The 23,717-nt window shown below is 47.9% G+C and overlaps 1 protein-coding gene across 4 annotated transcripts in view; it reads left to right on the top strand.

Moving 5' to 3' along the window:
* The window catches only part of Clstn1 (calsyntenin 1), a 61,425-nt gene that overhangs the window by 18,542 nt on the left and 19,166 nt on the right, over positions 1 to 23,717 (top strand). For all 4 annotated transcript variants that reach the window (XM_027398279.2, XM_027398277.2, XM_027398278.2 and 1 more), the window contains exon 2: positions 11,671 to 11,793. In XM_027398279.2, the coding sequence (XP_027254080.1) occupies positions 11,671 to 11,793 (123 nt within the window). The remainder of the gene's footprint in view (positions 1 to 11,670; positions 11,794 to 23,717) is intronic.

Raw genomic sequence — 23,717 nt, 5'->3', positions numbered from 1 at the left:
TTCATTACGTTCTTCTTCGGTTCTTTGACACTAGGAATGGTGCTGTGTTTGTTAGTTTATTGAGAAAGTTCCCGCAGTGGAAGAAACATTTTTTCTTTGTTTTTTAAAGATTAAAAAAAATCTTTGTGTGTGTTTGTGAGACTGTGTGAGTGTGTGAGAGTGAGTGTGTGAGAGTGAGAAAGAGTGTGTGTGAGTGAGTGTGTGTGTGTGTGTGTGTGTGTGTGTACCATGTGCATGTGGGTGCAGGAGACAGCCAGAAGAGGGCATTGGATCCTGAAGAGCTGGAGTTACAGCAGTTGTGAGCTGCCTAATGTGGCTGCTGGACACTGAACTCGAGTGCCCTTGACCACTGAGCCATCTCCAGCCCTGGCAAAAGCGCCACGAAGGGAACCGTTGCCCTTGGCTCTCCCAAGCAGGTCAGCTTTGGATCTCTCCAAGCCAAGCACCTCTGTTTTCTTAGATGTTCTTCTTGTGACTTTGTTTCTCAAGTTCCCTCCAGCTGGCTGGATTTCTTTCTCTCTGGCTGCCTCCAAAGGTGTGGATGTCGCCTTTCAGGACGAGGGTTCAATGGAGGTCCCTGCGCAGGGACAGGGCTGGTGTGGCCAGCTAGCCCTTCTGTGCCTCAGCCTCTCAGCAGGATGCTTTGTTCTGGTGCAGTCTTTGTCCTTCCTCATTTCATTCATCTTGTGGCTGCCTGTGACCCTCCCTCGAATTTGCTGATTAATCACCACACAGTCCATCCATTCATTCTGGCTTCTTGTTGGCTCCAGTTTGACAAATAAATGGGTTGGAGAGAGCCCAGTGAGGACAGAGCCTTCGAAAGGTGCTGGAGGGTGGCGTGGGTCCCTGTGGGTCCCTGTGGGTCCCTGTGGGTCCCTGTGGGTTCCTGATTCTCCCGATTTGGTGTCCTGTCGGGGAGGCTGCTAATGCATGGTAAGTTCTCCAGGTCTGTCTTTGGCCATCAGTGCTGGCGTATGAGGACAGCCTCGTCACATGTTCGGGTCTTGGGTGAGTGCGGGAGTGAAGCTCGGGCTCACATGCTGCAGCTAGTGGTGCCCTTCAGGCTGTGGTCCCTTCATCCTTTCCCTGACTTCCTGGTAGCCCTAGATGAGAAGCACCAGAGAGCTGTTCCTGGGAATCCCTTCGCTGGCTCTTGCAGTTTCCTAAAGGCACAGGAACCAGCTTAAGGCATGTTTCCTCTGTAGCAGCGCCCATCAGATGGACCCCTCTCCTTCCCACTGTACAGCTTCATCTTTGTGAGCACCGTCGTTCCCTTGAGGAGCAGCAATGGCATAGCTTGGTGTCCTGGGATTTAGAACACCCAGAATAGCTCAGGCAAAGTGAGTCCGTTTCTTCTTCATGTTCTCCCTACCTGGGAGTCTAGTTGTCTCGTCATTGCATTCTGTGCTTCCCAGTAAAAACAAACACGCTGGGCATGTTGGCATTTCCTTTTTCTGTCTATTCTAAGAGCGTTAACATTTATTTTGTAGATAATACAAGGACTTGTCAGAGCATCAGTCTTGCTGTCGTTTGTGTCTTAGGGACATAAATAACAAAGAGAAAAGCCAGGAGTTAGGACAGAATGCTGGTTTTTCTGGTCAGGATTTATGGATTTGTAGATGGTCATTGCCAGCCTTTGATGGAACAGAGGGAAGCAGCTGGTAAGGATTTTGCATCGATAATGAATGTCAGCAGGTTTTCAATACCGTGTGGCCTTTTTGGAACTGTGTGTGATAAAGTTTTCCATTGTGTGTGAAGGTCAGGAGACTCAGAACACACAGGACTTGGAAATGCCTCTGGACTGTTAGCTTCTGACTCAAGACAGGGCCCTGCCCTATTTAAATTCAAGACAGTGATAAAGAAGGTGGGAAAGGGCAAGCCTGGCCTGTATTTTCTGATAGCATTGAAAACAGGAAATGGAAGGAACTCCTAGCCTGTGCTCTGAGGAGTGACTAGGTCCGTAAGCGTTTGCTGGTGTTATGAGCTCATGCCCACCCGACCCCACCAAGCTGTTCCTGTATGGTTACTGTCGGGGCCCTGCTCCCTGTGTGTTATATGCTCAGTACTACAGAAAACTGCATATAGGTGCTGGAGAGATGGCTCCGCAGTCAGGAGCTGCTTTTGCAGAGGACCTGGGGTTGGTTTCCAGTACCCATATGGTAGCTCACAGCCATCTTCTATAACTCCAGTTCCAGGGAATCTGATGCCCTTTTCTGACCTCCTAGGGCACCGGGCATGCACACGGTACACATCCATACATGCAGGCAAAACACTCATACACATTTTTTAAAGATTTATTTATTTATCATGTATACAGTGCGTGCCAGAAGAGGGCACCAGATCTCATAACGGATGGTTATGAGCCACCACGTGGTTGCTGGGAATTGAACTCAGAACCTCTGGAAGAACAGTCACTGTTTTTAGCCCCTGAGCCATCTCTCCAGCCCCTTTTTTAAATTTTTTTTTTTTTTTTTTTTTTTTTTTTTTTTTTGGTTTCTTGAGACAGGGTTTCTCTGTGGCTTTGGAGCCTGTCCTGGAACTAGCTCTGTAGACCAGGCTGGTCTCGAACTCACAGAGATCCGCCTGCCTCTGCCTCCCAAGGGATTAAAGGCATGAGCCACCACTGCCCAGGCCTTTTTTTTTTTTTTTTAAATGTGTATGAGTGAAGCGAAGCTGCTTATAGCCAGATAGAGTGGTGTACACCATTGATCCCCAGCAGAGGCAGAGGCAGGAGGATCTCTGTGAGTTCGAGACCAGCCTGGTCTACAGAGCGAGTGCCAGGATAGGCTTCAAAGCTACACAGAGAAACCCTGTCTCGAAAAACAAAACAAATTTTGTTGTTGTTGTTCTGAGGAAGCAGTTGGGACATTTAGAAACACTGCCTGGTTGCAGGGTTTGCTTTGGAACTCCTGGCCTGCCCTAAAGCACATAGGAGCAGCAAGCACAGGAAGGAGCTGTGTGGTGACAGTTGCAGCCCTGCATGGTTCTGCCTGCAGGAGATTGATTCCATGCCGAACCTCAGAGAAGCAGCAGTCAGTCATGAGGTGCTTGTGAGAGGACCATGCCAAAGCAAGGCAAGGAGCCAGTGGCCTTGGCTGTTGCCAGTGACGAGGGAGAAGCTGCAGCTGGGTCCCCACGGAGGTGGCAGTGTTCAGAGGGCACTTCTAAGCAAAAAAACACCCACCCAGGCTAAGGAGACTTAACACTTTCCCCCAGGTGACCTCTACTCCTGCACACCCTCTGATACCAGTTGTGATTGGTTCTCTGTTGGAGAGAGGGCCCAGCCAAGCCCAGAGCTGGGTCAGTCTTCAGGGTTGGGCCGGGAGCTGCACCAATATCATCAATATCGGGGTGGCTCTTTGCTCTCTGAGGTTTGGAGTGTCCTGCCCTCATTTTCAGGAGTGAGAGTTTTCCAGTTTCCCTCATTTGCTGGCTCCAGAGACAGACACCTGAGACAGAGATGTTCTCGCCTCCACCCCAGCCTTCTTGACTCCTTTTCATACCTCACACTTAGTTCCTAGTTCTCAGCAGACACAGTGAACAGTCACTGCCTGAGGCAGGCTGGAGAGCCTGCCTGAATCTCAGAGGAAGCTGGACTCCAACCTACCTGAGTCAGAGATGTCCCAGTTGCCTGGGATGTGAACTGCAAACACCAGGCACTATTTACGTACCCTCTCTGGGTATTCTGGACTCAGGTGAGAGCCTGTCCTGTTGTTCCCAGAGATGCTGTAGCTCAGACTGTGGCCCCTGAATCTCTGCTTGAGGCTGCCCCCCTTCCCCCTCCACACAAGAAAAGCCAAGGCCAAGGTGCTCCTGTGACCCTAGGGGCATCTTTACCTGGACCATCCCGGCCTACAGACAAATTCAGAGGGAGATTTCTGATTCCCTCAGCACTTAGGGCCTGCCTTCCCTGCACTCCTCCTGCCTGTCACTTTTGGCCACTTCTGGAGACTGGGGCAGGGACCTTTGTTTCTTTTGCAGTGCTTGGGTCCTGCTGCAGCCGGAAGCAGTGTAAGAGCGCCCTCTGCTGGGTGCCCCACCTGCTGCAGCAAACTGATGAGATGGAAGAGCCCTCAGGACACTGCAAGAGACAACAGGGATGAGGCCATCCGTGGTTGAGAGGCTACCTGCCCTGCTTCAACTGGACGAATCTAATGAGAAAATCGGATTTAGATGAGAAACATATCATCTAAAGATAGTGTCACTGAGATGGCTTCAGTGCCCCTAGAAACGCGTACACATGTGATAGGAAGGCGCTCTGGGAAATTAAACATAACCTTTTATGAAGATGTGAATTTCCTACCTCAGTTCAGATAGAAAACTGAACTAATGGGCAACTTTGGCTGCTGCTGCTGTTTTTCCCTAAGATAGAGGCCAGGGTCTGTCCACATCCTCACCACACTGTAAGCACTGAAAGAAAACTTGTGAGGCCGGACAAGGTGGCACGCGCTTTTAACCCCAGCATCTGGGAGGCAGAGGCAGGCAGAGCTCTGTGGTAAGTTCTAGGCCAGGCTGGTCTACGTGGATCTGCATGCAACTGTTTTAGCAACTGAGCCATCTCTCCAGCTCCACTTCCTGTAGACTTTCCTCAACCACTGGCTGTGTGCCACAGAAGCCTAGGCACCCACCACAGCTGAATTCAGCTCCTTGTTTCTCATCTTCCCTGCAGGGTCTCTGCTTCCGGTCTCCTGCCCCTCAGCCCTGGCAGACTGCCTCCCTCACAGGCAGGGTGCTCCTTGCTTCTTCCCTCATTACCCTCCTCTGCAGTTTGTGTGGGAGAAGTCCTGGGGACTCATCTCATGCGAGCATCGCTTATTCCCCAGGCTCTCCCTTGTGGTGCCATTTCCTGACATGAGGGACACAGTGCAGCTCTTTCTGTCCCTGTGAGCCAGTCTGTCACACAGTCAACCAACCCCTGGTGATAGGCTTCAGGAGCCCCTAAAGGGCCAGATCTGACTCTGCTGTGTTTAAACCCCCTATCACCTTGTAGAAAATTGAGCCTCTTAGGACCCAGTGTCACAAGCTAGTGCTTTTCATGGACAAAGTGAGTAAATACAACCATGTTTCTCTCCCCACCCTTGAGCTCTTGATGCAGCTGGAAATTTCCTTTAGTCTCTAACTCCAGGAGTTTCAGTTATAGGACCATGTCACACCTCTCCCTCCCCCTGTCCCCCCTCCCTCCCCCCTCTGTGTGTTTGTGTGTGTGTGTGAAGTAACACCAGTGGTTGACATCAGTTGTCTTCTTTAATTACTTTTCTCTTTATATATTGAGGCAGGGTAGGTCTCTCACTTAACCTGGAGCTCGCTGATTCTGCTAGTCTTATGAATCTGCAGTCTCCAAGGATCCCTTGTCTGTACCTCCAGGGCTGGGGGTGCAGGTGGCTCTGTCCTGCTTTTTATCTGGGGACCTGAACTCCACCCCTCATGCCTGTGTGACGAGTGCTTTGTCTCCCAGCCTCTTCTCTGCTGTTTACTAAGAAAACCAAGTGCAGATTTGTGTGATTTAAGGATTTATTGTACATTGTGTGTCCTTATTTTTACAATCCACGCCGATTTAACACACATAAATGACACGGTGGATGTTGTTTTAAGGCATGCAATTGATTTTAGTATGGAAAACACTGCTCTTAATGAGGTGGATCCAAGTTGCCTCCCTGGGGAACAGGGCTGGGATTTGCCCTAGAGAACTTTTGACACCAGCTGGAGACAAACTGTGGTTGACTTAACCAGGGAAGATGCTGGGGCATCTAGTGTTTGGAGGGCTAGCACTGCACATTTAATTAGTTAGCTTGTTTCTTTTTCATTTTTACTTATTTTCATTTTATGAGTATTTTGCCTGCATGCATGTGGTGCCCACAGAGGCCAAAAGTGTGAAGCATGGAGCTGCTGCCCCAGCCCCAGCCCAGCCCCAGCCCCAGCCCAGCCCCAGCCCCAGCCCCAGCCCCAGCCCCAGCATTTAGTTTTAGGGGGGATAATATTATCCCCCCTAATTTGAATAATTTGAATAATTTGAAAGCGCTTAACAGAGTCAGAGAGAACTGAGGTACTGACTGAGCCTGTGGCTGGGGATAAATGAGGAGCTGTGGGGCTTCTTCAGTTTTTCACTTAGCACTGTCGCTGTGTGACACGCCCTTCCTTTGTTGAATAAAGAGAACGTATGCAGCCGTTCTCAGCCCTCCTAACGCTTCGACCCTTTAATACAGTTCCTCACGTTGTGGTGACCCCAGCCACCAAGTTATTTTCTGTTCTACCGTGTAACTAATTTTGCTACTGTTAGGAATCGCAGTGTAATCATTGGATAGGCCACCACTGGGGGGGGGGCTCGCCCCACAGTTGAGAACCACTGTTCTGAAGATTTGGGTCTGGAGATCCTCTTTAGCAGGAGTTGTGCTGATGAGAGTTTCAGGAATTGCTAATTGAGGGTGGCCCTGGGCATGTCCCCCAACCTGGGAGGAGGCCAAAGAAGTGTGGTCCTGATTGGAGGCCATGGTGGTGCACACCTTTAATCCCAGCACACGGGGGTAGAACCCAGGTGGATCTCTGTGAGTTCAAGGCCAGCCTGGTCTACAGTGTGTGTTCTAGGACAGCCAGGGCTGTTACATAGAGAAACCCTGTCTCGAAAAACAAAAAAAGTCTGGTCCTGCCTTTACAGCTACTGTGAGACATTGATCTTGCTTGCAGCCTTTGGAGGTTTATGGTGTTACCTAAGTGAGGTGGTTCAGGCATGCACTCCCAGCACTTGCCTAGCATGTGTGAGGCCCTGGGTACCAAACCACCTCTGCAAAAAGAGAGAAACGAAAGAAAGTCCCTTTTGTGCCCGGCCTACCCCATGCAGTTCTGCCAGGCAGAGCAGAATTTGCACAGTAACCTCATTCACTCGTATTCCAGGCCTCCTGCCTTTTCTGTCTCCCTGCTCCTTTTAAAACCTTACTGTAGGCCAGGCATGGGTTGTGGGGGGCACGTGCGTTTAATCCCAGTGTTCACTATGTAGCTCTGTCTGTCCTGGAACTGGCTCTGTAGACCAGGCTGGTCTCAAACCCACAGAGACCCACCCACCGCCCGCCTCTGCCTCCTAAGTGCTGGGGTTGAAGTTGTTCGCCACCATGTCTAGTTTATATGAACTTTGACTCAGTGTGTGTGTGTGTGTGTGTGTGTGTGTGTGTGTGTGTGTGAGAACACGTGTTTAGAGGTCTCTTTCTACTTCTGGGTCCAGATACCTGCTGGAGTCACACACAGTTCCTCGGACGTTTGACTCTTGACTGGCTCTGAGAAGCCCTGAGAATCATGGTTTGCACATCTCAGGGTGTGTGTGTGTGGGGTGCTTGCATTGCTCTCTTGACCTTTGTCAGGGGAAGTGGGCACGTTTGCGTCACGGCTGCCTTGGCATGGGGGTCCTCACTATGAAGCTGTCATCCCTCAGCACGGCTCACTACCACACCGCAAGGGCACTGTCAGCAGAACAGAAGGGGTTTGGAGTGTGGATGCGGTTTCATGTTTGTGTTCTGCCAGAGTGTCCTGAGAGCCCTGCAGCCTGCCTGCAGCACAGGAGGCAAAAGATTGCTTGGAACTCATAGCTCTGAGAAGTTAGAGATCTGTGATATTAGAAGGGCCACACATGGGCTGAGTTGAGCAGGGTTTATCATTGGAGACGGTACTCAGTCTGGGGGTGTGCCTTTTTTTTTTAAAAAAAAAAAAAACATTTTATTGTTAATATTATTATCAGCGTGTGTGTGTGTGTGTGTGTGTGTGTGTGTGTGTGTGTGTGTGTATTTGTATGTGTGCACCACAGTGTACATGTGGGGGTCAGAGGACAATGTGACCATTGTCAGAGGACGATGTGACCACTAACTTGCTCACGTCCATTCTCTTCTTCTGTGGTTCCTGGGCAGAAACGCAGGCTGTCAGGCTTAGCAGCTGGTGTTCTACCTGCTTATTTATTTATTTATTTATTTATGCTTTTTCAAGGCAGGGTTTCTCTGTATAACACTAGCTCTTTAAACCAGGCTGTTCTTGAACTCACAGAGATCCACCTGCCTCTGCCTCCTGAGTGCTGGGATTAAAGGTGTGCACCACTACCACCCGGCTTATTTTTTTATTTTAAATTATGAGTATGTGTGTGGGTATGTACGTATGAGTGCAGATGCCCATGGACCCAGAGGTGTCAGATCACCCTGGAACTGCAATTCAGACTGTTGTGAGCTGCCTAGCAAAAGTGCTGGGAACCAAACCCAGGTCCTCTTCAAGAGCAGTTTCTGATCTTAATGGTGAGGCATTGGTGAGCCTCCAGCCCTGAGAATGCACCTTCTGCATTTCCAGTTTGCAGCTATGCAAATATCTTCCTGTCAGCTTTCTGTAGCTGCGAAAAACCGCATGAGAAAATCACCTTAAAGGAGGAAGGTTGTGTTGGCTGCAGCCTGTGGTCTGTTGGCTCATGGTTCTGGGCCTGTGGAGACTCGAGCACCAGTGCATGGAGTGTGTAATGGAGGCCTCTCTCTCAGTGATAGGAAGCAGAAAGAGGAGGTAGTGGGCAGGAGAGAGGAGGAGTGGCCTGTTATCCTGGCCACACCCCCAACTGACCTAACTTCCTTCATCTGGTCCTACCTCCCAAAGGTTCCACCCCCTCCCAGGAGAACCTCAGATTGGTGAGCAAGTTAGAGCATCCAAACTGTCCAAACCTGTTCAGTGTTCTGCATTATATTTTATTCTTTGTGAATCAGTGTTGCTTGCATGATTCTGCATACCATGTGTGTGCCTGATGTTCACATGGAGGTCAGAAAGGGTGTCAGGTCCCCTGGAACTGGAGTTATGGATGGCTTCGAGCCACCATGTGGGTTCTGAGAACCAAACCCAGGTCCTCTGCAAGAGCAGCAAATGCTCCTGACTCCTGTCTCTCTGGCCTCTCCTCTGTTTGTTTGTTTATTTATTTATTTATTTTTGGTTTTTTCGAGACAGGGTTTCTCTGTGTAGCTTTGGAGCCTATCCTGGCACTCGCTCTGGAAACCAGGCTGGCCTCGAACTCACAGAGATTCGCCTGCCTCTACCTCCCAAGTGCCTGGCTACTTATTTATTCTTGACAAGTCTCACTGTGTAGCCCTTGCTGGCCTGGAACTCACTGTGTAGTCCAGGCTGACTGACCTTCAACTTGTTTTCCTCTTGCCTCTGCCTCCTGAGTGTAACATTGTGTCTGATTAGGAATTTGAAACATAGTCAGCAGCACTTGCCACAACTATCATTTTAATCGGGAGCTGTTGATACACCTTAGTAACCAGGGGGCAGACTAGAGGTGATTTTTTTTTAACTTTTTATTTTACTTTAACTTTGTGGCTTTCACATCATGTAGAGGTTATTATTATTATTTATAATCAAAGTGTAATTTGAAGCATACACACCCAAGCACCTGCTGCCACCTGGTGGCAGTATCCCAGGGTTGTAGGGTCTTTTGATGGACCAAAATTCAGTCTGTCTTAGGTTTTATATGTTCAATTTGTAGTCAGTGCACTTACTACAGAATCTTGAAACGTACAGTATGGCCAGCCTAGGTATTTGGAAATAGGAAGCATAAGTGAAAGTCTTACTTGCAAATGATGGGTTTCTACTTAGAAGAGATACGAAGCAGAAGAGAAGGCTGTGCAGGAGCTCGGCAGTGGTCTGTGGACCCGAAACCGACCTGCCAACATCTCTTGCTTCTGTGCCTGAGGCAGGAGAGCAGCCTTTGGTGTGTGCCTGGGACAAAACTTCCATATTTGAAGTTAACCCAGAGGTTCACTGTTCATATGGATTTATTTTTACTTTAGGTGCATTGGTGTTTTGCCTGCATGTATGTCTGTGTGAGGGTGTCAGATCTTAGAGTTACGGTTGTACGCTGCCATGTGGATTCGGGGAATTGAACCCAGATCCTCCGGAAGAGCAGTTTGTGCTCTTAACCGCTGAGTCATCTCTCCAGCCTCCTCACTGATTTTTAAAAACAAGTTTCTAATGATTAAAATCTGAAATTACTAACATTATTTTTGTCTGAAAGTAGCTCCAGAAAACCCCTACACTTACAGGCTTGGATGCTAGCTCTGCTGTTCGAGATGTAGCTGGGTTTGATGCTGTGGCGTACAGTGGAGTGAGTGAGGTGTAGGGCTGCGTCATGGCTGATGCATTCCTGGCCTTACTGCCCACAGTGTGTAGGGCTGTGTCATGGCTGATGCATTCCTGGCTTTACAACCTGTGGTGTGTAGGACTGCGTCATGGCTGATGCGTTCCTGGCCTTACAACCTGTGGTGTGTAGAACTGTGTCATGGCTGGTGTGTTTCTGGACTTACAGCCTGTAGTGTGTAGGGCTGGGTCATGGCTGATGGAATTTGGCCCTCGACTTACAGCCCATAATCTTCTGGTGGTTTTGGAGAGAGGATGATTGCAGAAACATCAGTCACTTGTTTCTATAAATGTTTCATAATGCAAATTGAATGTGATAAAATATTAAAAATATCATTCATTAATTATTGAAAAGTTCAGTCTCTGGAAATGGCCCTATCTCTCATTATAGGCCAGCTTAAAGGAGCAATTGAGAAATTCTGAATTATAAAATTCGAATGCTGGGATGGTGGTGGAATTAATCACCACCAAGTTATTTTCTAGTCTGAAACTTGTTAAGCATTTTCCCCTGCAGCCTTTCCATTAAGGTAGCAGCCTGTCCACTGTTAGGACATGGTGGGCGCCCTACACTGGGCTTTGCTTAATAGTGTCGCATTCCTGTTGTGTTGGAAAAAACAAGGTGATGTTCTCATTTTAAGCTAAGAGTTTTGTGGACTCAAATATTAGAAGAAAATTTAATTTTATTTTATTACGCTTGTAATTTTGTTAGTAAAACAAAGTATTAATATAAGCTAGTATCAAATGTTACTATTAATTGCAAGCCATAGTTTCCCTGGTGAAATGGAAGACTGGAGTGTGAGTCAGTGGTGTACAACTGTAATCCCAGCAGTTTGGAAAGCAAAAGCAGGAAGACTGAATTTGAGGCCAAGCCTGGGCTACATATCCTGGTAGGGGTGGGGGAGGGAGGACACTAACATTAGAGAAGTGATGGAGGGTTCAGAGGTCGGGAGTCATTTACAGTGCCTTTGCGCCCCCCCCACCCCCCACCCCCGGTCCCAGCCTCCTTCCTAGTGTGGTTATGTAAAAGTCCTCTGGTGAGCATACTGGGCTCTCATCAATGGGTGAAACAGTGCCCCCGCCCATTGCACAGTAGAGTTGTCCTCTGTTCCATGAACCCTTTGATAGCAGGTTGGCCCATGCCGCTTGGGAGTCCTCCTCCATTCCATCAATGCCCGCAGCCAGCCCATCCTGCTGCTGCCATGGAGGAGGAGGTGGGTATGCTGACTTACCCGAGTCGTCCTCTTTGTCAGAGCTCCTGCTCCAGGAGAAGCTTGTGGAGGGAAGGAGTCGATTTTTGTCTCTGTGATCTGGGTTAAATTTCATGTGGGGTCTTCCCTTAGTCAAATCACACTTCATCTTTTTCCCAGGGGTCAACCTCTTTTGACCTCATTGATTTATGTGCCCGTGGCTTTTCTTCATGTGTGCACATGCACACGTGTGGAAGCCAGACACATGTTGGTCTTCAAAGGTGGCAGAGTGTAGAGCATCAACCCTAATCTTAACAGTGTTCCTCTCTTTCTCCCAATGCAGTTAACAAGCACAAGCCATGGCTTGAGCCCACCTATCATGGGATAGTCACAGAGAACGACAACACGGTGCTGCTGGACCCCCCCCTCATCGCCCTGGATAAAGATTCACCACTTCGATTTGCAGGTACAGTGGCCAGCTGTTCATGGTTGCAAGTTTGGCCTGGATAGGAGACAACGTACATCTGGCTGGATGACTGGACCTTTCAGGAAGTGATTTGGTAGCTGAGAGCTGCTTGAGGCTGCAGGCACCACATGTTCTCCTTTTAATAGTCAGGGTAGCTGACACAGAGCTGTTCTACTGGTTCAAGGGGGAAATTCTTAAGGTAATTGCATCATTACGTGCTCTGCCTTGTGCAGATAGGCAGATACCGTCTAGACAAGCATAGCCAGTCAGAGCACACACAGACCACAGGAACACTGTCAGCACAGAGTCGATGTGCTGAGCCCAGGACTTGGGCTCTGCAGCTTCACCTTGCACCCAGGTGCTCAAATGCCAGTGTGGCTTCACTCCACATACTCTTTGTTCCATTCATCTATAGACTTAAGAAAAGTCTTTGTGGGGAAATGCTTTGGGCCTAGATTTACTTTCTTTTTTCAATCTTTAAATTTTATTTAAATAAAATCTTTTTCTATAGATTTATTTATATATATGAATGTTTTGTCTGCATGTATGCATGTGTACCATGTGAATGCCTGGTGCCCACAGAGGTCAGAAGAGGAATCATAGATCCTGGAACTGGAGCTGTGGGTGCTGGGAATCAAACCCAGGTCCTCTGGAAAAACAGTCAGTGCTCTCAACCATTGAGTCATCTTTCAAGCCCCACTTTTTGCTTGTCTGTTTGGTTGTTTTGTGTTTGTTTTTGAGATAGGTTTTGCTATATATTAATGTTATATGACCATCATCCTCCTGCCTCAGCCTCGTGAGGGTTGAGGTGGCAGGCAGGCAGGCATGACACCTGGCTTACTAAAGCTAATACATGTTTAATTTGAGTTATTTTATAAGATTGTGTCCTGTGTCTTCACAGAGAGATATTTTGATCATGCGGTAATTTTCCTACACTGCTGACATTTAGTGATATTTTCCAGTCAGGTCTATTCTTGCATCAAGCTAGCCATGCCAATGCCTCAACTGGTGGAGTCAGATAAACACTGGGATTACGCGTGATTACACGTGCATGTGTGTGGCTGTGGCCAACTTTTAAAGTGTTCCTTTCTTTTATTGTTTTTGGTTTTTCGAGACAGGGTTTCTCTGTGTAACAGCTCTGGCTGTCCCGGAACTCACTCTGTTAGCTCTGGCCTCGAACTAACAGAGATCCACCTGCCTCTGCCCCCAAGTGCTGGGATTAAAGGTGTGTGCCACCACTGCCTGGCTAAAGTTTTCTTTTTTCTTTTCAGTTACTATGTGTGTGAGTATTTTGCCTGCATGTGTGTGCAAGTGTGTTAGGTCAGAAGAGGGTGTCAGATCCCCTGGAACTGTGGTTATAGATGATTGTGAGCCACCAGGTGGGTACTAGAAATTGAACCCAGGTCTGTTCAAGAGTAGCAGGAGCTCTTAACTGCTGAGCCATCTCTCCAGCCCTATGTGTGGGTTCTGGGAATCCAAACCTCAGGTTGTCAGGCTTCATGAAGCTCTTTCCCCATGGAACCATTCACCAGTCCCAAGCAACCCTTCAAACATGACTGCAGGCACCTACAGAGGCCAAGAGAGAGCGTTGAATTTTGAAGCCAGAGTTCTAGGTACCCAGCTCCACTGTGCTTTTTAAGTAATTATGGTTATTCCTTCTGTGTGTGACATTTGGAGCTGTATCACAGTCTGAGTGTGGTTGCCTAGGTTGTGTGTTGAATGCATTTGTATACACTCCTGCATTTTAAGAAGTGGTTTAGAGGCCTAGGGAGATGGCTCAGTGGTTAAGCGCACCTGCTGCCCCTGTCAAAGACCAGGGTTGATTCCCAGCATCTACGTGGTGGCTCACAACTGGAACTCCAGATCCAGGGAATACAATGCCCTCTTCTGGCCTCTGAGGACACCAGGCATACACGTGGTAACTCATACCTCTCTCAAAAAATAAAGAACAAAGAGACAACTGCAATCCCGAGTTCTGAGTTCACCGCCTCCGGCCTTGGTTTACCAAGTGCCAGCTGTGAGCTCAGCCCTACTACACAGCTAATAATACTTTTGCACCTAAGCATCCAGAATAGATTCCAGGCACTACTCCAAATGCTTTATAAATAAAAATTCGTATTTAATTCTCCACCACTTGAAGTCAGAATGTCTTCTGCCAGCCTCATTTTAAAGAGCGGAAGCTCAGGGGTTGGAGAGACAGTGGTTAAGAGCACAGGCTGCTATTCCAGAGGACCCAGGTTTGTTCCCAGTGCCCACATGGCAGCTCAGGACCACCGTCTGTAACTCTGGTTCTGTCCTCTGTGGGTACCAGGCACACATGTGGCACACAGACATGCAAAGAAACACTCACACACATAAATATAAAAGTAAAGAAGTCTTTTTAGGGGCTGGAGATATGGCTCAGTGGATAAGAGCACTGGCTGTTCTTCCAAAGGACCCAGGTTCAATTCCAGGCACCCACATGGCAGCTCACAACTGTTTATAACTCCAAGATCTGACACTCTCACACAGATATTCATGCAAGAAAAATGCCAACACACAAGGCAAAAATAAATAAATAAATAAGTCTTTTTAAAAAGAGAGAGGAGGAGTTGGGGCCCAGAGCCATTAAATTGTCCACTCTGCCTTAGAGGTGAGGTTCTAGCTCAGGCTGGACAGCGGACACTTCGTTACAGTGCTGTTTCTAACTGCAGGAAGTCAGAAAGGGAAGGGGATTCACTGGATTACACACTGACTGAAGGAGCAGTGAGCACTTCCCCTTCCTCAGAAGGTTGACTTTGGTTTTCTGTCCTGATGATGTAAGAAGCCTTCTTTTTTTTATTTATCATCATCATCATCATCATTTGGGTGGTTTTTTGGGGTTTTGTTTTTGAGATAGGGTTTCTCTGTGTAGACCTAGCTGTCCTAGAACTCTCAGTGTTGACCAAGCTGGTCTCAAACTCATAGAAATCTGCCTGCCTCTGCTGGGATTACAAGCGTGTGCCACCATGCCCAGCAAAATTTAATTTTTCTGCCAGGTGGTGGTGATGGTGCACACCTTTAATCCCAGAATTCGGGAGGCAGAGGCAGGTGTGTGGTTGTTTGCTGCAGCTGCGGGCGATGAAACACAAACCACAAAACTCAACAAACCCTCACGGAGTTTATTGGGAAAGGGAGTGAAGGGGGGGGGGAGTATGTGTCCGCCAACCAGAAACAGAGATGGATGGGGAAGGGAAGAGAAAAGAAGTCAAGAGAGAGGGGGAGGGGGAGAGGGGAGGAGGAGGGAAGGGAGGACAGGAGAGAAGATGGAGACAGGAAAAGTCCAGTCTGCCCCAGGGGAGCATCAGGAAAGAGAGGAGCAGGAAAGAAAACAGAGCAGAAAGAGATGAGCACCCAAAAAGACTGTTAAGTGGGTGGGGTCTTTTGCACTTGTGTGCAGAGTCAATGGAACCCTGGGCTGACCAGAGTACTGCCTGAGTGCATTCTGACAGGTGACAGGGGCAGGCCGGCATAATGCCTGAATCCTTATAAGGTGGATCTCTGAGTTCAAGGCCAGCCAAGTCTATAAAGCAAGTTCCAGGACAGCCAGGGCTCTACAGAGAAACCCTGTCTTGAAAAAAACAAATTTAAAAAAAAAAATATTGTATCGTTTAGCAAATGTATTTGGAATGAAGCAATACCTATAATATTTCATGATTCTAGGGGTCCTCGGTTCTTTTTTATTGACATAAAAATTACAAAATTGAGATAAACCATTCAGAGAAGCAGTTTAGAGCCAAACCATGGTGTTATTGGCCTGACCTTCTGTAGGAGGCATGTAAGTCACCCTTTCTGTCCTGCAGATATCCAGGAAGCACAATTACTGATAGATTCATTTCTGTTTTGAGATGAGAGGGTCTCACTGTAGCTCTGGCTGTCCTGGGACTCACTTTATGTAGACCAGGTTGGCCTCGAACTCACAGAGATCTGCCTGCCTCTGCCCCATGAGTGCTGGGATTAAAGGCCTGTATTCTACATCTTTTTTCTTTTTCTTTTTTTAAACATGCGGTTTGCTGGGTGGTGGTGACACATGCCTTTAGTCCCAGCACTCATGGGGCAGAGGCAGGCGGACCTCTGTGAGTTCAAGACCAGCCTGGTCTACAAGAGCAAGTTCCAGGACAGCTTCCAAAGCCACAGAGAAGCCCTGCCACAACCCCCCCTAAAAACCCCCCAAAACAAAGCAAAGCAAAACAAAACAAAACAAAACAAAAATCATGCCATTCATGTACCACAAAAGTCACCCTTTGTAATTCACTGAATTTTAAAATACTGTGTTCACAAGACTGTATAACCATGGACCTCCCCTATCCTTCGAGAACATTTTTATCACTCCAAGAAGCAACTCTTGCTCCAGTTAACAGTCCTCCCCAGTGTCCAGTTAACAGTCTTCCCCAGTGTCCAGGTAACAGTCCTCCCCAGTGTCCAGTTAATAGTTCTCCACAGTGTTCAGTTAACAGTCCTCCAGTGCCCAGTTAACACTCTTCCCCAGTGCCCAGTTAACAGTCTTCCCCAGTGTCCAGTTAACAGTCCTCCATAGTGTCCAGCTAACAGTCCTCCCCAGTGTCCAGGTAACAGTCCTCCCCAGTGTCCAGGTAACAGTCCTCTCCAGTGTCCAGTTAACAGTCCTCTCCAGTGTCCAGGTAACAGTCCTCTCCAGTGTCCAGTTAACAGTCCTCCCCAGTGTCCAGGTAACAGTCCTCTCCAGTGTCCAGTTAACAGTCCTCCCCAGTGTCCAGTTAACAGTCCTCTCCAGTGTCCAGTTAACAGTCCTCCCCAGTGTCCAGGTAACAGTCTTCTCCAGTGTCCAGTTAACAGTCCTCCCCAGTGTCCAGTTAACAGTCCTCCCCAGTGTCCAGTTAACAGTCCTCCCCAGTGTCCAGCTAACAGTCTTCCCTAGTGTCCAGTCAACAGTCCTCCATAGTGTCCAGCTAACAGTCCTCCCCAGTGTCCAGGTAACAGTCCTCCCCAGTGTCCAGCTAACAGTCCTCCCCAGTGTCCAGTTAACAGTCCTCCCCAGTGTCCAGGTAACAGTCCTCTCCAGTGTCCAGTTAACAGTCCTCCCCAGTGTCCAGCTAACAGTCCTCCCCAGTGTCCAGCTAACAGTCCTCCCCAGTGTCCAGCTAACAGTCCTCCAGTGTCCTTTTGGCCCCTGGCAACTGCCATGAGTTTGCCTGTTCTAGCTGTTTCCCATAAGGCTGTCTCTGTTGTTTAGTAACGCTGTTGACTTCAGGGTTCATCCGTGTGGCATCCGTCAGTCCTTGTCCCTTTTAATTGCTGTCCATATATTCCCTTGTATGCACAGGTCATATTCTTTCTGTCCACTCATCTGCTGGTAGACATTTGCAGTTTTCCAGTTTGGCTATTATGTGGATTGTACTCTTGACTGCAGCGTGGGCCTTGACTGTGTGCTAAGCCGGTTGCGGCGTGTGGAAGGGAGCCCCTGCCCAGCCTCTCTCCAGCTTTGGTAGCCTTGTGCCTTTCCATCATATCACAGAAAGTTGCCCTGGTGAGGCTGAGCAGACTTTAGAGCCAGTCGGCAGCGCTTGAACCCTGGCCATGCTGCTGGTGGTTCTGTGACTGTCTCCAGTTATTTACTCCACCATTTTCATCCTCTGTAAACGGATAGAAGTTTAGCACCCAGTATTTAACCCTGCCTCAATAAATTAAAAAACAAAACAAAATTTAACACCCTTCAATTTGGTGGGTATTAGTTTGTCTATATGTGTTGGAAGCTTAAATTCACATCTGAGTCGGGCGTTGGTGGCGCTCGACTTTAATCCCAGTATTTGGGAGGCAGAGGCAGGTGGATCTCAGCAAGTTTGAGGACAGCCTGGTCTACAAAGCGAGTTCTGGGACAGCCAGGGCTACACAGAGAAACCCTGTCTCGAAAAACCAAAAAACAAAACCCAAAAAACAAAAACCCCAAATTGACCTGTGGAGCAGGATGTTGCTGATGGGTGGAGTACTTGCCTAGTGTACATAAGAGTCAACCCTGACCTCCCACTCCCAGTGATAATAAAAACAAAACCCCATCTAAACCAGTGAAGTCATGTCTTATTCTGAGTGTTATATGGTATATCTGCTGCTTCAGTGTTAACGATGGAGTCATGTTTAACATATTTAAAAAATACGTTTTCATGGATCAGTGAGATGGTCTAGCAGGAAAAAGGTCCCTGATCTGTAGTAGAAGGGAAAAAAAAACAAATTCCTGAGCTGTCCTCTGACCTGTGCACTCTCTCTCTCTCTCTCTCTCTCTCTCTCTCTCTCTCTCTCTCTCTCACACACACACACACACACACACACACACACACACACACGATAAATGTAATTTTGTCTTGTTTTGGTCTCACTTCTTTGCCCTGGCTGTCCTGGATCTCACTCTGTAGACCAAGCTGGCCTTGAACTCACAGAGATCCATCTGCCTCTGCCTCCCAAAGGCTGGGATTAGAGGCGTGCGCCATCACACCCAGCAATAAATATAATTTTTAAAGATGTTAATATATATTCTTAATTTAACATTATGTGGGAAATACGTTTCTGTCTTTTTACATAAGTCTTTGGGATCCAATTTCTTCACACTTCCTTAAAATTATTTTTGTGTTAGAGCAAGGCCAGACATGGAAACTTATTCTGGGATTGTTTTGGCAGTGACACTGAGTTTGCAGTAGTAACATGATTGGAGATGACTGTGGGGCTTTGGGGTAGCTGGGACAGTGTCCCAACTTGTCCTGAGGCTCTTTGGGGACCGCTTGGCCCTACTGCTTCCAGAAGTCACGAGCCAGTGCTCTGACTGTTGTCATTTCCCTGGTGGGGACACTGGCTCCAATGTGTCATTCATGACCAGGAATGATGACCTGGCCTTAGTACCCTAGCTGGATCAATGCTTGGGACACCCCAGACCCCATGCGTGTATGTGTGTCGGGGGGTGGGGAGGATGGGACGACAAATGAGTTTGTCTGAAGCCACACTTCACTAATGTTACAGTTGCTTTGGGGCCAGGCCGTCTGGCTGCAGCCTGGATTTGCTATGCTGGCTCTCCGAGAAGCTATATTTCAAAGTTGGGAAGAAACAAACATTCTGGTCTGTGTGAGCACTGAGCTCACTGGACAGAGCTCCACAGCAGACACATGTATGATAGGGAGCCTTTTATCCTTGACGACCCTGGCATGTGTTGTCAGTATCAGACTCTTGAGAACACACAGCCAATTCCAGACTGTTTCCTTGGGGTGAACTAAGTTGGTTTGAAGGAAGGAAATGCACCAGGAGTTTGTTGAGGGGATTTGCTTCAGGTGTGCATCTTCCTAGATGATGACAGTGACAACTCCCTGTCTTTGCCAGTCTTCTTCTTTAGATTTATTATTATTTTTATGTTTGTTTCTGGCTATTCTCATCTCTTTCCCTGGTCTAGAGTCGAGTGTAAGAGTTCTGCCTACATGTATGTATGTGCACCACTGAGTGCCTGGTGCCCGCAGAGGTCAGAAGACGACATCAGATGCCCTGGAACTCACAGATTCTTGTGAGCCACCATGTTTGATTAAACATGCTTTACTTCACAAGTAGGGCGTGGTCAAATCTATGAAATTCAGAAATCATGATTGACAAGGTAGAAAAACGAAACTGGGAAACCTCTTCCTTTGCTGGAGCCGAATGCATCTGAGTGCTGGTGATGAAGCAGAGAAAGGAAGGCCCTGTTGGGGCGCATCTTCACCGGTCCTCAGAGGTCACTGTGGGTTTCCTATGCTAGCAGTTGGGGATTTAGCTCAGTGGTAAAGCACTTGGCCTAGCAAGCAGCAGGCCCTGGGTTCAATCCCAAACATATGGGGAAGTATGGGGGGGTGACGTTCCAGATTACTGCTTGTAAGTCCCCATTCTCTAGTCTGTGCTGATGGAATAAAATTATAGGAAAAGAAGTTCAGAATGGAGCCATAGGCCCATGGAGCTGTGATGACAACCAACAGATCCTAGGGCTGGTACAACCAGACCTCAGGCAATTTGCGTCTCCTGCAGGTAGACTGGGTGCTTCAAGGTTGAGTGGGTCATGTGACTGCTGGCTGTCAGGCTGCCAATGCAGGCCTCATAACCAGGTGACAGACAAGCTGTGTGGACCAGAAACCCTTGCTGAGAGAGAAGACAAGTGTGGTGTCCTTATCCTCATGTCCATTTTAAGCAGTCTTTTTTCTTAATGTCGCCTCTGACCCCCTACAGAGAAGTTGTCCCTAGCCAGTCACACACCTTCTCCATCTAGTGTGTGCACAAATTGAGCTAGGGTGAGTGATGAGCAGGGTGACAAAGAAGATAGGATTTGTGGTCCTTTCCTACCTTACTGGTGGCCTTTGTCCTGTCTCTGAGCTGCCATGGTTTCCGTCTGTTCTCAAGTCTCCTTTGGTATACAGTCAAATCCGTGGGTTCCCTGTGGCATTTCAATCAATCCTCTTGAAGAAGCTAGAATGGATTCTGTTGAAGCCCAAAGCTGGAATCAGTGACTTTCAGGAAGAGTGGAGGGACAGTTGAAGTGTGAAAGCAGGAGTCCTCAAGGCTTGGAGATTCCCGTCGAGGGAACAGGGTTAGTGTTCCCTCCACATGGAGAGGGGTCATTGGAAGGACAGGGAGGCTGGCTTGAAACTGGATTTCCACATAACTATGGATAACTGGAAGTCAACTTTAGACTCTGTTGGGTTTGTCCTCCTTTTATATTTTGTCTTTAAAGAATTCTTTAGGGAAAACAAATGCCCCTTGGCAATTTTAGATAATCTTAGCGTAGAATAAAAGGATCGATAGAGAGGTGGGTGTCAAGAAGTAGCTTTAGGAGAATGGTGAGTTGGGGCAGTTCTGACTGGGCCCTGGGCTGGCTAGCTGGGAGTCTGATTCTCCACACACCAGACAGGATTTTAGGAGGCTTCCTCTTCGTGGAACAGGGAGGGGCCAGGGCAGAGAGGAAATGGCATGTGAGGTGATTCTGAGAGGCTGTGTGTTGTAGTGTGTGAGGTCCAGGGAATAGCCAAAGGGTAGGGGTGCCATTGTGACTCCATGCGGTGGAGGTGACTTCTGTGAATTGTGCATAAAATGGAGGAAGGAAAGGGAGAGGGGAGGTCAGTGTCAACCAGGCAGACAGACAAAGCGGCGGTTCTCAGCCTGTGGTCCCACTCCTTTAGGGGTCGAAGGACAATTGGAAAGCACAGATATATTTACACTGCCATTCGGAAAAGCAAAATTACAGTTATGAAGTAGCAACAAAATAATTTTATGGTGGGGGGAAGTCGCCACAACATGAGGAACTGTATTAAAAGGTCAGAGCATTAGGAAGGGTGAGAACCACCAAAACAAACAACACTCCTGGGAGAGTAGAACGTGAGTTATATAACCCGAGTCTGGGGAGGAAGATCATGGAGTTTTGGGTACAGTTTCAGAGACGGTAGCTGCTACCATTCAGTTGGCTGTGACAGACTTTTGTGGCCGTGTTACACAGAGATAAATAGGAAGTGTTGTGGAAGAAACTGTGTCATGCCTGGGACTGGCTGTGAAATACTCCATGCAAGCTCGAAGATGGTAAGGAGAAATGACATAAGCCAAACCACACACACACACACATACACACACTCACACACACACACACACACACACACTCCACCACCACCACACACCAGACACACACAGATATACCACACACATGTGCACAGCACATAAGAGACACAAACAGGCACCACACACAGAGATGTACCATACACACACACATATACACAACAAAGAGAGACACACATACCCAGACACACCACACACACACACACCAGAGAGAGACACATACACATATACACCACACACATATATATACACAGCACATAAGAGACACAGATACCATACCACCATACACACACATATACACAACAAAGAGAGACACACATACCCAGACACACCACACACACACATATACACAACAAAGAGAGACACACATACCCAGACACACCACACACACACACACACACCAGAGAGAGACACATACACATATACACCACACACATATATATACACAGCACATAAGAGACAAAGACACCATACACACACATATACAGAACAAAGAGAGACAGAGACACCACACACACACACACACACACACACACACACACACACACACACACACACACACAGAGGGCACAGTTCATAGAAAGCCCCATTAGCTAAAGCCAAGCTCCTCACCCCAGACTTAACTCCCATTCTCCCCGTTGATCTTCCCTGAATGTCCCTCCATACCTCCTGCCGACACTGCCTGCATTAGACCTTCTCACCTCCCACCTCCAGGGCTGCAGTGGCTCTTACTGTCCACTTGTCCCACCTCGAGGCCACCAGAGGGATCCAGCTGTCTCATTAAGGTCACAGCTGTGGACTAGATGATCAGATAACACGTGAGGTCATTTGCTGGCTGCCTCTGCTGAAGGCCCCTGGAAACCCAGGCTGTGCAAGGGTAAATCCCTTCCCTGCTGTACTAGCCAGCCAGCTGCTGAGGCTTCAGGTCAAGGAGCACCTTGAACATGCCTGATCTCATCTAAAACACCCCCGAGGGGCCGGAGAGATGGCTCATTGGTTAAGAGCGCACACGATTCCCAGAACCTATGTTGGGTGACTCATGACTTGTAACTCTGCTTTCCAATGCACCATTACTCATATGCATATACACTTAAGTAAAAGTAATGAAAGAAAGTCCTTATAAAAATAATGCTAATAATCAAATTATATTCATAATACAGTTTATTAGCACATCCCAGGATGCTATTTGGCGTCACATGCCATTTAGCAGTTGTAACAGGGCTGTATCTCTACTGTAGGAATCAATAAACTTTTCCTTGAAGACCTCAACAGGGAATGTTTAGGTTCTGCAGTCCGTAGGGTCTCTTGCAATGGTGTAAACTGACAGTGAACTTAGCCATCACAATGAGAAAATGGCCTGAGACCTACGTAAACGAGAATGTGGTCCAGACAAACATCATTTATGAAGACAGATGTTTGAATTTTAGCATAATTTTCTCATGCTGTGAAATGGTAAGACTCGTCTAGGTGTGGCGGGTGGGATGCTGCTGTGAGCCAGGCACCCAGTGGCCAAACCAGGAGGATCATGGGCTGGCCTGGGCTGCAGAGTAAGTTCAAGGCTAGCCTGGGCTCATAGTGAAATCCTGTCTCTGCTTGATGAAGTAATTTCAAAAAGGAAAAGCCATTCTTTTAGTACACAGGCCTTTCAAAAAGAGGGGCAGCCTGAATCTGGCCTACAGAGCCTGATCCCTCAGTAGCACCCCAGCCTCACAGTATGCCCGCCCCATGGAACCCTGGCCCCTCAGTAGCCATGTAGGAGAGCGGGCTATGGTGGTGTTCTGGACTGCATTCTCCATGTAGTCAGCCTTGGGTGGCCCATGTGACTGAGAAACTGAAGGTTTAATGTTACTTCATTTTAGTTTAAATTTGAACATCCCCGTGGCCAGCATCTACCATGTTGGGCAGCACTCATCATGGAAGTATTGTGCTGCAAGACACATGGGCAGAAATGCTTCCTGCCTCAGGTTCACAGGCAGCAAAAGGCCTGAGACTATGCTGTGTGCGGAGTGTGTGGGGTGGAGAGTGGCTTTAGTAACCGCCAAGTTGGCTGGGTAAGCAAGGCTTAGGCCAAGTAAGGTTTTAAGCGCTTACACGTTTCAGCTCACTAGATTCTTACTGTCAGTCAGAAAAAAGCGGATAACCCACAGTCTTATACATCAGTGGGGACATCTGAGCTTTTAGGTCACGAGGTTGTGTGAAATCCAAGGCACAAAAACTGCATTCCATGTTAACGCTATGTTTCAAACCTTAAAGACAAGTAGTATTTTTTCCCCAGGGGAAATATATGGTAAAACCACTCAAAAGAAGGGGAATTTCTGGAATGCTGC

This window comes from Cricetulus griseus, chromosome 2 (genome assembly GCF_003668045.3).
Source record: "Cricetulus griseus strain 17A/GY chromosome 2, alternate assembly CriGri-PICRH-1.0, whole genome shotgun sequence".
Taxonomy (NCBI): domain Eukaryota; kingdom Metazoa; phylum Chordata; class Mammalia; order Rodentia; family Cricetidae; genus Cricetulus; species Cricetulus griseus.
Note: the sequence above shows the minus strand (reverse complement) of the source record. Positions and strands in the feature narration are given on the sequence as shown.